Source organism: Nelumbo lutea, chromosome 1, assembly GCF_056320005.1.
Source record: "Nelumbo lutea isolate HS-2025 chromosome 1, American lotus-T2T, whole genome shotgun sequence".
Classification (NCBI taxonomy): domain Eukaryota; kingdom Viridiplantae; phylum Streptophyta; class Magnoliopsida; order Proteales; family Nelumbonaceae; genus Nelumbo; species Nelumbo lutea.
In genome coordinates, this window is record NC_142684.1 from 111188142 (window position 1) to 111203979 (window position 15838).

Genomic DNA, 15838 nt, shown 5'->3' on the forward strand with positions numbered 1-15838 from the left:
GACACAAATGCCCTTCGAAGTGTCATCTAATTTTCTTTAACAATCATAAATCCCTTCTTCAGACCCCAACTTTCTTGAATAAAAGAGGTAAGGATTTAGGATTGTTAATTTTTTGTCAACGTTTGGATGGTTGATAATGAAAATTAGATGAGACTCGAAAGGCATTTGTGTCTTTTTCAAATGCAATTTAACAGATGGTTAACGGTAGGTATTGGATTGACACATTTTGAAAGTTTGGGTACTGAATTATTGCACTTTAAAATTTGAGGACCAAAGTGACACTAGACGCAAAGTATTGGATACTAATTAGGAATTTTCTAAAGAAAATAACCCTGTTTTTTTAAAGCATGACAAATGGACAGTCTTTTTTTTTTGGTTGAAACAAATGGAGTCCATCCACTTCTTTGGATGGTTCGAGTCTTTTGACTAGGGATTGACGATCCCGAATCACAGGGATTGATGGTTGGGTCAGCTTGGTTTGGTTTGGTAGTACGGCGTAGTCCGGTTCATTCGGTTGGACCGGTTCTGGATGTTCGCGAATCGCGACTTCGCGTATCGGGAAACGAGTCAAATTCAAACATGCGACATGCCCATTGCCATTGGCCAATATCAGCAGATGGAGGGAGATAAAGCCAAAAATAGGGGAAGCTATGTTTAGAACCCGGTCGAGTCGGGACAGGAAGGAATCGCGTTCCTGTAATACAGAAGAGATAAGTAAGAACATGTGATGTCTATGTACGGTAAAGCAAAAATAATACAAACAGGCGAGAGTTTGAAGGAGAAACAAGGAGGGGTTAGAGATTGAACGGGAGAAGAGCGAAGAAGGAAGTTCCCTTCACCACCACCTCCTCTTCCTCAAACACTTGGTTAAGCTATGCAGATGCAGATCGATTCATTTTTATTTCGTCGTTCAGAGTTTCAGACAAGGCAATGTGCTCAGGGTTTTTGAGCAAACAAGAAACAACCAATTCCAATTATTTCATTTCACTTTCACATGTATAAAATTAATTAATTAATTAATTAATCAGGATTCAGGAACCTCGTAAGCCTCCACCCGTCAATCTTGTGTTTGTGCACGCGCTGGGTTTGTCACTAATAAGTTATATCGCGCGCCATGAACACCATCTTCAGCAAACTCCGGAACCTGGACGCTTATCCAAAGATCAATGAAGATTTCTACAGCAGAACCCTCTCTGGTGGTGTTATCACGCTCGCCTCCTCCATCGTTATGTTCTTTCTTTTCATCTCCGAATTCCGTATGCTCGCTCTCCCTCTCCACTTATTCTGGTCTTCAGAATTTAGGGTTTCCTTCTTTCAAATTACTGCTTTTTTGTATATATATTTTTTTCCTGCTGAGGACTTTGCATACAATTCCTCTTTTACTCTCACGAGTTCGAGAATAACAGGATGTGGAGATAATCCATTGCAATACGTTTTGCATTGCTTGATCCATGCATTTGGCTGCTTTATGTTGTATTTTTTTTAACTTTGGTTCATTTGTTTCTGGTATGAGAAAAATCGTTTCAAGATTAGTTACAATCACTCGCCTTTGTCTTAAAGAAAAATTGACACGGTTTCTAAAGTTGACCTTGGGCTGGTATCCTTAGTTTTTGAACTGAACACTTCAAGAGCACGAATTAGAAGTGTGCGTCTATCCAACAGATTCTGGATATTTAATTTCATATTTTGAACATGGGCAGAATGGGTTATGATGAGTTGGACATTCTGCTACTTGGTGTCAACGTAAGCCTTGTCACTTTCACTGAAAGGGAATTACAATCAACCTAGAAGCTGGACGAGTTTGACTTGGTTGAGGAGGATATCTTTAAGCAGCAGAAGCTGGTGCTCGTGCCTTAGGCTTCTAATGGATTCGGAAACCAGGGATGAGTCGGCTGACTATTGATAAAAAAAAAAAAAAAAAGAGTCAGCTGACTAGGAACATACAGATATTTTAATACCATACAAGGGTGAATTGCAGTAACCTTGGCTAAGTTTAGAGTTCATAGAAGTGAGACCCTTTTGGTGGTCTACCAGAGTCTGATTGAGGATGGCAATTCCATTCCGTCAAAGTTTTTGCTGTTACTGCAGTGGTTGAAATTGATATATTCCTTGGTTATGACTTATGAGAAGATTGAGGAGGGGAATTGCAGATTGTTGTTTCTGGTTTCATAATGGTTCAACCCACTCAAGTCCGTGGGCAGCCTTTTTGATATGGTGGGAAATCAGGAAACATAGATTTGATAAACATGGTTATTCTACTCGATAAATTGTGATTTTCTCTTAGGTTACCAACAACATTTTAAATTTCTCCATCAATGGATCACAAGATTTGTCGAACATAGGAAGGTCAGTAATGAGGTTTCACTGGACATTCTATGTGTGGATCATTCAGATATAAACCAGAAAAAGCTAATAGAATCTGCAAAAACAAGTCAGAAAAGTTCTTGTAGATATTGGCATGAAAAAAGGATCTAACAAGGGAAGATGGGTTTGCTTTGAAGGTTTTGAAGCAGGACGACCCATGATGCACTTTTTTTTTGAAGTGGGCAAGGATTAAGCAGGATAGCCTCTAGAGGTATGGAAGGGAAAATGAGATAATGGCAGTTGGTGAGGTAGAAAACCTACCTGAGCCAGTAGAAGTCCTTGGCTGCAAGGTGGGTTCACTATGCTCGAATTACCTGGGACTGCCATTGGGCGATAGGCGTGTGTCCAAAGCTATTTGGAAGGTGGTGTTAGAAAATGTGGAAAGAAAGCTTGCAAATTGGAAAGCAAGATAATAAAGGAGGTAAATTGATACTAATTAAGTGTGTTGGCTGGTAATCCAACCTATTCCATGTCATTATTTCCCATCCCAGTGGATGCTGAGAAAATTGAGAAACTCATGAGGAAAGGGTATCATTGAAGGTTTTAAAGTGGGCTTGCTTGAGGAAGGGGTGCAGGTTCTCCATTTTGCAGATGACACAATCTTCTTTGTGGGAATGAGTAGGGAGCAACTAAAAATCCCAAGGGGAGTCTTAATTTGGTTTGAAGTTGTTTCAGTCTTAAGAGTAAACTTGGGGTGAAACTTCAATCATCCCTGTTTGGAAGGCTGAGGATGTGGAGGTGCTGAAGGAGATTGTGGCTTGTAAGGTGGATTACTTTCCAATTACTTAGGCCTGCCTTTGGGTGCAAAGAGCAAGATCACCTCTGTTTGCATATCTGTGCTGGAAAGAATGGAAAGCAAGTTGACCCTTTGGAAGGCCAAATATCTGTCCAAGGGGGTAGAGTTACTACCATTAACAGTATTATATCTAATTTACCTACTTATTACTTCTCTTTATTCCCCATTCCTACTATGGTTGCAAGAAGTTTTGTCAAGTTACAAAGGACTTCCTATGACATGGCTGGCAAGATGAGAAGAAGGTGCATGCTGTGTGAATTGGGACCAAATCTGGATATCTCGTAGTGAAGAGGGTTTGGGGATAAGGAAGATTAAAGACTTTAATGTGGTTCTCTTGTGCAAATGGCTGTGGAGGTTTGGGACTAAAGTGGATGGATAGTGGAGAAAATTAATTGCTAGTAAATTTGGGGTGGACAAAGGGTAATTGGCCTTTGGGGGATCCCTAATTTCCTACCTTTCTTGGGTTGCTCTCTTTGGAAGAGTATCATGAAAATATATCCAACTTTTTTGCAAGGGTGAGCTTCAAAGTAGGGAGAGGAGACAGACTTAGCTTCTAGTGTGACAGATGGTGTGGGGATAGGTCACTGGAAGAGCTATTCCCCCAGCTCTATTTGATTTCTGATAACAAGGAGGTATTGGCATCTGAGACTTATTCTACTAGGGTGATACTGTGATTTGGACCCTGAGGTTTCAAGAAATCTGCAACATTGGGAGGTGGAAGTTGTGTTGTGTTGATGCAGTGCTTGGAAAACCAGCTTATTAGGATAAGCCAGGTGGATGAATGGAGTTGGAAGGGAGGGGGGGAGCTCAGTTCTTTCACTGTTCATCCTTGCACTAAAATGTTGAGAGCCCTTTCTAACAACCTCCCCCAGAAAACTGATTTGGAATTCTTTGGTGCCCTCCAAAGTTGCCCTTTTGGTATGGAGTTGGAAAAGGAGTTTGAATTGGAAGAAATAAATGGAGTCATGTTTTCAATGGATAGATCTAAAGCTCCTGGACCTGACGGTTTCACTATGGCTTTCTTTCAGGATTGTTGGGATATCATCAAGTTAGATCTGTTGGCTGTATTTGAGGAGTTTGTAGAGACTCATTTTATAAGTCCAGGGATCAACTCCACCTTCCTAGCTTTGATCCCTAAAAAGGGAGAGGTTGTTCAACCGAAAGACTTTAGACCCATCAGTCTAGTGACTAGCATTTATAAAATTTTGGCGAAGTGTTGTCGTTAAGATTAAAATCAGCCCTGCCAACTTTAATAAGCCAATCACAAGGGGCCTTTATTCAAGGTAGACAAATCATAGATCAAATCTTGATAGCAAATGAATGTGTGGAGGACTTCAAGAGAAGCAGGAAGAAAGGTTTTGTATGTAAACTGGACTTGGAGAAAGCGTATGACATGGTCGATTGGTCTTTTCTATTGGAAGCCCTGAGGAATTTTGGGTTTGGAGAGAAATGATGTGGCTGGAATGAGGCTTGTTTAAAAACTTGCCATTTTTTAGTTTTAGTTAACGGAGTGGTTAGAGAATTCTTTCCAGCCTCTAGAGGGTTGAGACAAGGGGATCCTCTTTCTCCTTTCCTTTTCACCTTGGTAGCTGATGTATTTAGTAGGCTCATTTCGAGAGCTGATGGGTTGGATATGTTTAGAGGATGGAGGGTAGAAGAGAGGGTATTGTGGTGTCACACTTGCAATTTGCGGATGACAATCATTTTTGGTGAGTCTGGAGATCCCTCAAAGGCTAGAAACTTGAAAGGAGTAATAAAGTTGTTTGAATGTGTGTCGAAGATGAAGGTCAATTTTGAAAAGAGTTGTGTAGTGGGGGTAAATTTGGAGATGGAGGAATTGAGTGAGGTAGCAGAGTCCTTAGGTTGCCTTACATCTAGCTGGCCCTTGAAGTACTTGGGTATGCCTCTAGGAGATAATCCAAGAGAAGGAAGATTTTAGAATTCTATTGTAGAAAAATGCACAAAGAAGCTGGCAGTTTGGAAGAGAAACTACATTTCCCTTGGAGGTCGGATCACTTTAATTAGAGCTAATCTTGCGAACTTGCCAACTTACCATATATCTGTCTTTAGAATGCCACAAAAGGTGATTTTGAAGGTAGAGAAAGTCATGAGGGATTTCTTGTGGGAGTCAGGAGAAGGGAGGAAGGATCATGTGGTTAGGTGGGAAATAGTGTGTAGGAGGAAGGAGAAGGGGGAATTGGGATTAGGCAATCTAAGGAAGAAAAATACAGCATTATTAGGTAAATGGCTATGGAGGTGGCCTCTAGAAAGGGAGAGACTTTGGCATAAAGTGGTAAGGAGTTTTCATGGTGTTGCAGACAATGGATGGGATGTAGGTGTATCTCGGCGTGTTACGCTGAAATCCCCATGGAAGGCTATTCATAGTATTCTTTCCGTTTTCCTGAACCTGATCAGGTATGATGTTAGTACTGGAGATAGGGTTTTGTTTTGGGAGGATATTTGGATTGGTAATTGTGCTCTCAAGGACCTCTTTCCCTCCTTGTATTTCATCTCGTGTTTTAAAAACGAGCCAATTCAAAGGTTTGTATCATCATCCTTTTCTTTTGGCATAAACTGGAATCTGGGTTTTAGAAGAGGTTTGAGAGATTCTGAGCTTGACCAGGCTGCTTTGCTCCTCAAAACTATTGATTCTGTTTGCTTGGACCCTCCTTCTGTAGATTCCCATATTTGGAAGCCATTACCTTTGGGTTCCTTTTCTTGCGCCTCCTTCTTTGCTTCCTTGTGTTCCTCTCCATTGCCTCAACCTTTTCATAACAAGGAAATTTGGCCCAAACCTGTCCCTCCTAAAGTTGGAGCCCTTTGTTGGGAAGTCTCCCTCGGGAAAATCAACACTTTGGATGTTTTGCAAAAAAGAAGACCTAGTCTTTGTATCTCTTCTAACTGGTGCACCCTATGCAAAGCTAACGAGGAAAGTTTCTACCATATACTAATCACTTGCCCTTTTGTTGTAGGCCTTTGGGAAAAGCTTTTTGATCTTTTTGGGTGCAGGTGGATAGAATCGGTGCAGATTTGCAATCTTTTTGATCCTACAACTTTCAGGTTGCCAAAGAGAAGAGGAAGAGTTTTGTGGAGGTGTGTTAGAGCTGCTTTGGTGTGGACTGTGTGGGAGGAACAAAATGCTAGAATCTTTAATGACAAGGAGAGGGATCAAACATGTGTGTTAGAAAGTGTCTTATGTAGGGCCATAAGTTGGGTAAAATCCTTGGATCTGTTTTCCACCTACGCTTTCAATGACATAAGGAGAAATTGGGAACAGCTAGCTAAAAGTTCTGCAATCAGAAGCAAGCCGGTGGTGGATTGGAAGCCTCCTGATGCGGGCGTCATTAAACTAAAATTTGATGGCAGTAGTTTGAGCAACCCGGGGCCATTTGGAATAGGGGGGAGTCTTCAGAAATGATGAGGGTCAGATGTTAGCTCTATTTTCTGGTCCTATAGGGTGGGGAGAGTATGTAAATGCAGAACTCCAAGCTGTGTTACAAGGAGCAGAAGATGCAAGAGAGTTGGCAGTGGAGCATTTAATGGTTGAAGGTGATTCTAAATTGGTTATTAGATGGCTAAAAGAACCAAACACGGCAGCCTGGCCGTACAGGGGGCTTTGAGAAGATTTAAGTGGCGGACTTCAAATATTTCAGTCAGTTCAATGGGAAAGAAGATCGGCAAATGGGCTGGCAGACCTTCTAGCTAAACAAGGAGTACATAGGAATCAGCTCTTTTGGGCTCAATTATAAGCTTTATGATGTAGTTTGGAGGCTGCACCTTGCACCTTTTTGTGGGGAATTGTATGATGAATACTTAGTTCTTTATTTAATAAAATTTTCATTATCATTATCTATCAAAAAAAAAAAAAATTGGGAACAGATTTGTCAACCTTTATCAATTGGTGGTTTGGGTATAGGGTGAAAAGACTCAACATGGTTTTGTTAGGTAGACGGCTCTGGCATTTTAACTCAGAACCTAATGGGCTTTGGAGAAGACTAACTGTAGAATTATTTGGTGCTGATTGAAATGGTTGGACACAATCGCCCCCATACAACCGTAGGGATGTGATGTATGGAGAAGAATTTACAAGGCCTTCCCTTGCTTTATGAATACAAACTTGGAATTGGTGACAGGCTAAAATTTTGTATGGATCCTTGGTGTGAAGATAAACCTCTATGTGAGCTGTTTTCCAAACTCTACATGTTGGCTTGCAATTGGCAACAGGAGCGTTTTGGTGTATGTTGTGGAAGAAGGTTCTGTTGGTTATGCCCCAGAATTCAGGATAAATTTTAATGACTGGAAACTATCCCAGGTATCAGAATCATTGGTTCTGCTTCAATCTCATTCAGTTAATATTCATACTCAAGATTCCATATGCTGGAAATGGTCTAAATCTGGTCTGTTCTTTGTTAAGTCTTGTTATCATTGGTCTGGATACAGCAGTTAGCTCTGAGTTTCTAGTAAAGCCATATGGAGGTCCTCTGCTCACTCGAAGGTGAAGTTCTTAATTGGGTTGTGGCTTGGGAGAAATGTCTGACCAAACAAATGTTAATAAGAAAAGGGGTTAATCTGCTGGACTCCTGCCCCTTATGCGGGGAGGAGGAGGAAGAAGAATCTTTCAATCATATTTTTTTCTGCATTGTAGTTTCATTTATAAGATATGGATGCATTTCTATAAGGCCATATTGTATCAGAGGTGCATGCCTTGTGATATCTAGGCTCTGTTACAAGGGTGGAAGGTTGCTGGAATGGGAAAGAAAGGAAGTTATTTTTGGGCTGAAATTCCATTGGCAGTCATCTGGATGGTGTGGCTGGAAAGGAACTCAAGGGTTTTTGAGCACAAGAGCAATCCCGTGGAGAGAGTGGATGGCACAGTTGAAGCTTTAAGACAATGGCTGTTAGTGTATAGATTATTTCAAGAGCAATCCACAGAACCGACCCAATTTGCATCAGTGTAAACCTCAACTTTCATATGCCCATGTTTTTCAAATAGGAGTCTAGTCCCAGGAAATTTTTTCAAATATCTAAGAACTCTGTATGTTGCCTCCAAGTGTGTTATCCTTGGAGCATGCATAAACTAACTAAGGACTTCCACTGCATGCGCAATGTCAGGTCTTGTCATAGATAGGTAGAGAAGTCTGCGCACCAATCTTTGATACTGCTTTGTATCTGCTATGGGCTCATCACTGCAATCCCCAAGCCTATGGTTTACATCTATAGGAGTGTCAGTAGGTTTTGCTCCAAGCTTCCCCACATCTTTCAAGAGATCTAGAATATATTTCCTTTGGGAGATGAAGATACCCTGATTTGAGCAGGCAACTTCAATTCCAAGGAAATAACGTGAAGGGCCCAATTCCTTCACTTCAACTGAGTAGCCAAGAACCTCTTCAATCTCTGTATCTCTGAGTTCCAATCACCGGTGATAATAATGTCGTTGACATACACAATGAAAGCTGCCATTCTTCCTTGTTCCCTCTTCACAAAGAGTGTGTGATCAGACTGACACTTCTTAAAGTCCATCTGTTGAACTACCTTGTGGAACCTACTAAATTAGGCCCTTGGAGACTGTTTTAAGCCATATAGAGATTTCTTTAGTTTGTAGACTTTCTGCTCATTTCCCTTAGCACAAAAACCTGGAGGTTGGGTCATAGACACTTCTTCTAAGTCACCATTCAAAAAGGCATTTTTAATGTCCAGTTGATGAAGCTCCCAATCTAGATTTGCTGCTAAAGAAAGGAGAACTTGAATAAAAATCATTTTTCTATAGGAGCAAAGGTTTCTGCATAATCAACTCCATACACCTGTGAAAAACCTTTTGCAACTAGCTGGGCCTTGTACCTTTCCACTGTGCCATCTGCCTTATGTTTCATAGAGAATACCCATTTGCACCCGATAGGTTCCTTTCCCTCAGGAAGATCTACCAACTCCTACGTGCCACTTTTGTGAAGGGCATTGGTCTCCTCCTTCAATGCATCTGTTCACTCAGGAATAAGTAAAGCTTCTACAACACTTTTAGGAAGGGAAACACTGTCAATAGTTGAGAGGAAAGCACAAAAAGAGGGTGAAACATTCTCATAGGATAAGGAGTGAGGCATTGGGTGGTGTTTGGTGCATGATCTGACACCCTTCCTCTTAGCAATAGGAAGGTCCAAATCATAATTAGAAGTATCAATATCAATGGGTTCAGGGACATTAACTGGAACAATAGTACCTGGATGCGATGATGGATTCAACCCTTGAGAATCTGATGGCATAGGTTGCACAACTTTAGGATGCTTTGTGTTTATTGAATTTTGTTGACCCCGGCCTTGACTTTTGTATCGCTGTCTACGAAAGACTTGGAGTGGAGGAGGGTCAGGAGGAGAAGGCAACAAAACCTATCTCTGTTTCTCCTCACTTAGGACTCTCCCCTTGAGGAGAAGCAAGGAAGAAAGACACATCTTCAAAGAAAGAAACATCCATGGGTACAAAGTATTTTTTGGAAATAGGGTCAAAGCAATGATAATCCTTTTGGGAAAGGGGGTAGCCAAGGAAAACACAAACAATGGCTTTGGGATCTAGCTTCCTGCAAGTAGGAAACAAATCATGGACAAAACATATACACCCAAAGACACGCATAGGGATAGGAAACAATGTAGTAGTGGGGAAGATGATTTGATGAGGGGACTTGTATTCCAAGAGACGAGATGGCATATGATTGATAAGATAAGCCGCAGTCATCACAACATCCACCCAAAATCTTTTGGGAACATTCATGTGTATCAACAACCCCCGAGCAACCTCTAGAAGATGACGGTTCTTTCTCTCTACAACCCCATTTGAGGGGTTCTAGCACAAGAGCTACGATGAAGAGAGCCACAGGTTTCAAAAAATTCAGTGAAGTAACCATGAAAATACTCTTTGGCATTGTCTGATTGGAAAATTTTAATCTCTGTTTGAAATTGTATGTATACCATACGTTGGAAGGCTTTCACAAGTTTAGGAACTTCTTGAGAACGCATAGGGTACATCCACGTGTATCAAGAGAAGTCATCAATGAAAAATAGGAAGTATTTGTAGTCATTCTCTATTGGAATATTTACAGGTCCCCAAACATTAGAATACACAATGGAAAAAGAAACATTTTATCTTTTATTACGTAAAGGAAATGAAGTTCTACAATGTTTACTTAGTTGGCACACTTGCCATTGAAAATCATTAATTGACACAGACTTGAACAATTTCAAAAACAAGTACTTTAAAGACTCAAAGGACATATGACCCAAACGATTGTGCCATAAAGTAACCTGACTTTTATTTGACTGACTCAAAGACTCTGAGGCCACAAGACCAACTTTATTCTCCAGCACATAGAGACCATTCACCATGTTCCCTTTACCAATCGTCATCCTGGAGGCCAAATCTTGAAAGACACAAGATCGAGGAAAAATGTCATTGAGTAGTTCAAAGAGTGTGTAATGCTACTAATAGATAGAAAATTAATAGGTAGTTTTGGAACATGTAAAACATTGGATAGAGGTAAGCCAAATGGTAAAGATAGAGATCCTCGACCAGTAATGGAGGAGAAGGATCCATTGGCTAACCTCACTTTATCTTTGCCAGAAAGAAGGGTCCATGATTGGAAAAAAGTTGACTTACCAGTCATGTGATTAGAAGCACCAGAATCAATAATCCATGGAGATTTTAAGGTATCAGTAGACACATAGAATGCAGAAGCTAACTTACCTGAGGTAGAAGCAAAGGAGGTTGAAGGAGTGGATCCAGAATCTGCTTGTGTGAGAGCCCTACCACATTGCTCCAAATGGTCTCGAAGGGCAGAGATAATATTTTCCTTGAGATCAGACCTAGGGGGGCAATCCTGAGAGTTCACAGTAGTTCCTCCACCCTGCGACTCATGAGAGGCTAAGTTAGTCGAGGTGAACATCTTCTGATTTGGTTTCTTGTTCTGTTCTTGAATTGATTTCTTATTTAGGTCTTGCGCCCACTTCGGCTTTCCATGCAATTCCAACATGTCTCCCGTGTGTGTCGGGATTTCTAACAATGAATGCATCATAGTTTATCTTTATCATCAACCCTTTTCTGATCATCTCTGACCATCTCCCTTTCTTGCTGAAGTGGTATTACTTCTTGCAGCTAAAACAATGGTCTCCCCCTTGGGGGGATTCATGGCAGATTTTCTACTTTCCTTGGATTGAACCAGAGCATACACCTCTTGGACAGAAGGAAGGTCCTTACTATCCAAAATTTGAACACGAATGGGTTCATACATAGGATTAAGCCCTAACAAAAAAGCAAAGATCCGCTGCTGCGACACTAACTGTTTGTAAGCTTTGGCATCCTTTTCACTCTCCCAGTCAATGTTTTGATAGTAATCTAATTCTTTCCTGATAGATGTAAGGGTAGAGTAGTAGGTGGATAAGCTTTTTTCCCCTTGTTTACAAGTTGCTGACTCGGCTCGCAATTGATAGATTCTAGCATAGTGTCTCTGCTCGGTGTAAGTTGACCTTGGTTGTTCCCAAATTTCCTTGGCTGTCTCAGCTCACATAAAATTCTGCTTAACTGATGGTAGCATAGTAGTCAAAAGCCATGACATAATCATGTAGTTTTCCTGGTCTCACTTATCATATTCAGCAGTACCAATCCTAGGTTCCTTCACTTTTCCATTGATATACCTTGCCTTACCCTAGGTTGTGATGTACAGTCACATCTCCTCAGACCATGTCAAATAATTTCTGCCATCTAAGGGAGTAATGGTCGTTGGAAAGTTCATAGAGTCAAGATTGTTGTTCATTCCTCCTTGGTTAAAAGAGGTTCCAGAAGTTGCAGAGTCTTCAGAGGCCATAACAAGGGCTGCTAGCAGAAGTTTCAGACCTCAACCCTTCTCCCGCAGTCCACACACTCACAAACACACAACCCCCACTGTAAGATTTAAGGTCAAAATGCAGTCACAGTAACACAGCACCTGCTGTCACAGATTTACAGGTCTAACTGACCTCACAAGGGCTAGTTTAAGCCACACATAACATCTACGTTTCTGCTGATGTATTTCTTCATCTGAACCAGGTCATACATGAACTACACAGGTTCTTCACCTACACAGTTCTGGATCACCAACCCACATAAGTCATTAAACACACCTACACCATTTGGCTAGGGCAGATTTTAGGATGTTCTTGGTAAAAATACCAAGAGCCAATGATAAAAAATCACTTCAGTCTAGGTTTCTGATCAGTTTGACTGATTTTTGGAAGTTACAGTCCAGAGAAGAATGGGAGAGAAGAAGAAAAACAGCCACAACCTAGAAAAACTCAGTCAATCATCTTCCAATCTCTGAGTGTGATTTTCTTTTCAATTTCTGTTTAAAAATAATAGAATAGGGTCCAACAACAGTTCTCAGTGCAAGGTCGAACCAGTTTTCTCATTCTCAGTCCAGGTATGTGATTTGTAAGATCTTCTATCAGATAAAAATACCTTTTACAGAGTGCTGTCCTGCTCTTATACCATGATTTCGTTAGTTCATCTTAAAGGACAAATACAGATATATATATATATATATATATATATATATATATATATATATATATATATATATCAGAATTTGAATTTGAGGCACCAGTTAAGCAATTCTAAGGTGACTATTGGAACCATTGAGCCTCCTTGCTTCTTTTTAAGAAATGAGTTTAAGTCTTAAATAGCAAGTCATATTGGTTAAATAAATAGGGATCTCCTTTGCAGGTGGCTATGGAGATTTACCGAGGTGAAGAATCAGATTTTAAGGTGGGTAGTTGGCACCAAAGTTGAATTCTGTCTCATACACAGGGAGATCCTCATGCCATCACAATGCCATTGATCTAGTCTATGGAAAAGGATCATGAAGCCAAAGTTGGATTTTGTTGCTGAAGCCTGGTGATAGGGAGAAAACTTTCTTTTTGAGAGACTTATGGTGTCCCAACCAACCCCCTTTGTGACATACTTCCAGCCTTATTTCACATTGTAGCAGATAAGGAGGCCTCTGTTAACAATTGTGCTGATTGGATAGGATCTCAAGCTCAGCTGGTCAGGCACCAAAATTCAGACACAATCTGAACAATTGGGAGGTAGACCTCCTCGGGGACATGTTAGGGAGCCTGTCTTCAGTGTGACTGGATCCACATTTAACGGATTCTAAACTGCAGCTGAGAGAGAAGTCTGGGTATTTTCAACCAAATCTTGCTACAAAGCCTTCATTGGTGACTTTCAGCCAGTGATGTGGAACTGAATCTGGAGTGTACATGCCCCCTTAAAGTCTATTTTTCTCTTGTGGACAACAGCCTGTGGAAAGATCCTAAGTTCCTTACAATCAATTGCATGCTGCATAAAGGGGCAACCATCATCAATATTTGCAGCTTTATGTGGGGTGGATCTGGAGTTAGTTAATTGTCTTCTTATCCATTGTCCACTTACTCACCAGATTTGCACCTATTTTCTGCAGCTCTTTAAAGGGCAATGGGTTTCTCCTTCCAATCTGGCAGTGCTCCTCTCACTTAAAGGGTTGGTGTTTTTTTTTTTTTTTTTTTTTTTGTGAAGGGGATGGTCCTTTGGAATTGGACTGTATGGAAGGAGAGAAAGTCAAATTTTTGGGGACAAGGCCTCATCCTTGGAAGAGATTCTCAGGAAAGCTGAATGGATGCTCATGTGCTGGGCTGGAGTCTCTAGACATCTTTTGGGTATCTCGACAGCCTGTTTTAGGGTTCATTGGACAAGCATCTCTTTTATGCCATGCCACTTGACCCTCAGTGTTTATATTGTGAGGGACTCACCCTCTTTACAGTAATACAATACACCATTTATAAAAAAAGCAAATAACCATTTTATTGAAATTGAAAATGTCCCATTGAAACAAAGCTTGCAAAGTGCCAATTCTTCTACTTCCAGTTGTATTCTAGGCTGCCTCCTTACTTTCTAATTGCTTTGTTTCGAATTTCCCCATCTTATTGATTTGCTTATCAGGACCCAGGAGCCCTGTATAGACTTTTGGCCAAGGCTATGTCTCTTTCTTCATAAATTTCCTTTTATTGGAAGAAAAAGGCCACAATATCTTCAAGTCCATGGCTGGTATAATGAATCTTGTTAATTTGGAATTGACCTCAATGCTGGATGCTTGGATCTTTCCTCCTCAGTCATTTAAAGCCCATGATTTTTTTTTTTTGATCAGCAAATAAATTTCATTTATTAATCTGAAACAAGATTACATGTGCTTTAGCCATTGAGCTGCCCAAGTTACAAAGGAATCAAGAAATCTCAAGTACATAGGTCACCTAGTTTCCTTTTCACTGCAGAAATTATAGCTTTGCCCAAAATAAGGTTGGCCTATCCGCTCCCTGTTTTGCTAGAACATCTGCCAACCCATTTGCTGTCCTTTTTACCCATCCAAAATTTGCATTAACCTTGTTTGCAAGACAATCAATCTTCCTTAAAAAATCTGTACTTCCAGGGTACTAATGGGTTTTCTTTGCCCAAGAAATCACCAAGAGTGAATTTCCTTCAACTTCCAAATCTCTAACTCCTAGTTGTGATGTCAGTTTCAAGCCTTGCAAAAGAGCCATAACTCTGGCCTGAACTGAATCTCCAAAGCCTACTGGTCCTGAGTGTAGACCATTACTACTTGAAAGTTTCAGAAAACTCTCCCTATGCCTGCCCTCCCTGGATTGTGAGCTGCCATCAACATTTAACTTAAGATTATCTACCTCTGGTGGTTTCCAGTCCATTATGACTACTTTATGTAAGTCTGTTTGTACCACTTCAGTTCATTTCCATATTATGTCGTTTGTAAAAATGTCGCTGAAGAGGTCCACAATTTTTACCTAGTGTGCTGATCTATCTTTTATAGTTTCAATCACTTCCTCCTTGAACCTTATCTTTTCATTGAAAATCCTATTGTTTCTTTCTTCTTAAATAGTCTAGACCACAGCCACCCTTTCTTTCCTCCATAAACATCTTCCCCTTTTTTCTGTTGCCTCAAGAAGTCAGGGTTGAATAAACTAGCAACATCTTGTGGGGGAGCCCATTTGCAACCAAAGAGAATAGAAAATGTCCCATATGCAAGACACAAAGGAGTAGGAGATTAATAAATGAGGAAGGGTCTACCACAAGCCTTACAAAGGAAACACACATGAGGAGAGGCATTTATTTGGCCTTCTGTTGAAGTTTGACCTGCCCTAGAATTCTGTCTTGTTCGTTGACTGTAAAGTAAAGTAAACAGCAAGTAGGAGAAGAAAGAAGAAGAGAGAAAGGAGAGGAAAGAGAGAAAGGCTGGTTCGAATTAGAGAAAGATGATCTCCCTAGATTCGGCCAGACCTATTATTATATTATTAACTTGAGGGAAAAGACTTAAGTGCCCCTCTTTAAGTAAGAAGCACTCGAATTAGAGAAAGATGATCTCCCTAGATTCGGCCAGACCTATTATTATATTATTAACTTGAGGGAAAAGACTTAAGTGCCCCTCTTTAAGTAAGAAGCACTCGAACTAACATAACAATACACATCAACCTTCTCAGCAAGTACAAAGACCAAAATACCCCTTCACTAACACCACTAACACTCCCCCTCAAGTTGGTGAGTATATATCATATAATCCCAGCTTATTACATATGTAGTTCACTCTCCCCCGACTCAAACCTTTTGTAAACAAGTCTGCCC

General features: G+C 40.6%; 1 protein-coding gene across 5 annotated transcripts in view; it reads left to right on the forward strand.

Moving 5' to 3' along the window:
- The first annotated feature begins 678 nt into the window (after positions 1-678).
- The window catches only part of LOC148876801 (uncharacterized), a 58118-nt gene continuing 42958 nt past the window's right edge, over positions 679-15838 (forward strand). For 3 of the 5 annotated variants that reach the window (XR_016107455.1, XM_088970922.1, XM_088970934.1), the window contains exon 1: positions 679-1256. Coding sequence is in view for 4 of the 5 variants with exons in the window: in XM_088970922.1 (XP_088827048.1) it covers positions 1115-1256 (142 nt within the window). In the remaining variant the exon portion in view is untranslated. The remainder of the gene's footprint in view (positions 1257-15838) is intronic. The other 2 variants (XM_088970942.1, XM_088970953.1) reach the window with 1 other exon arrangement.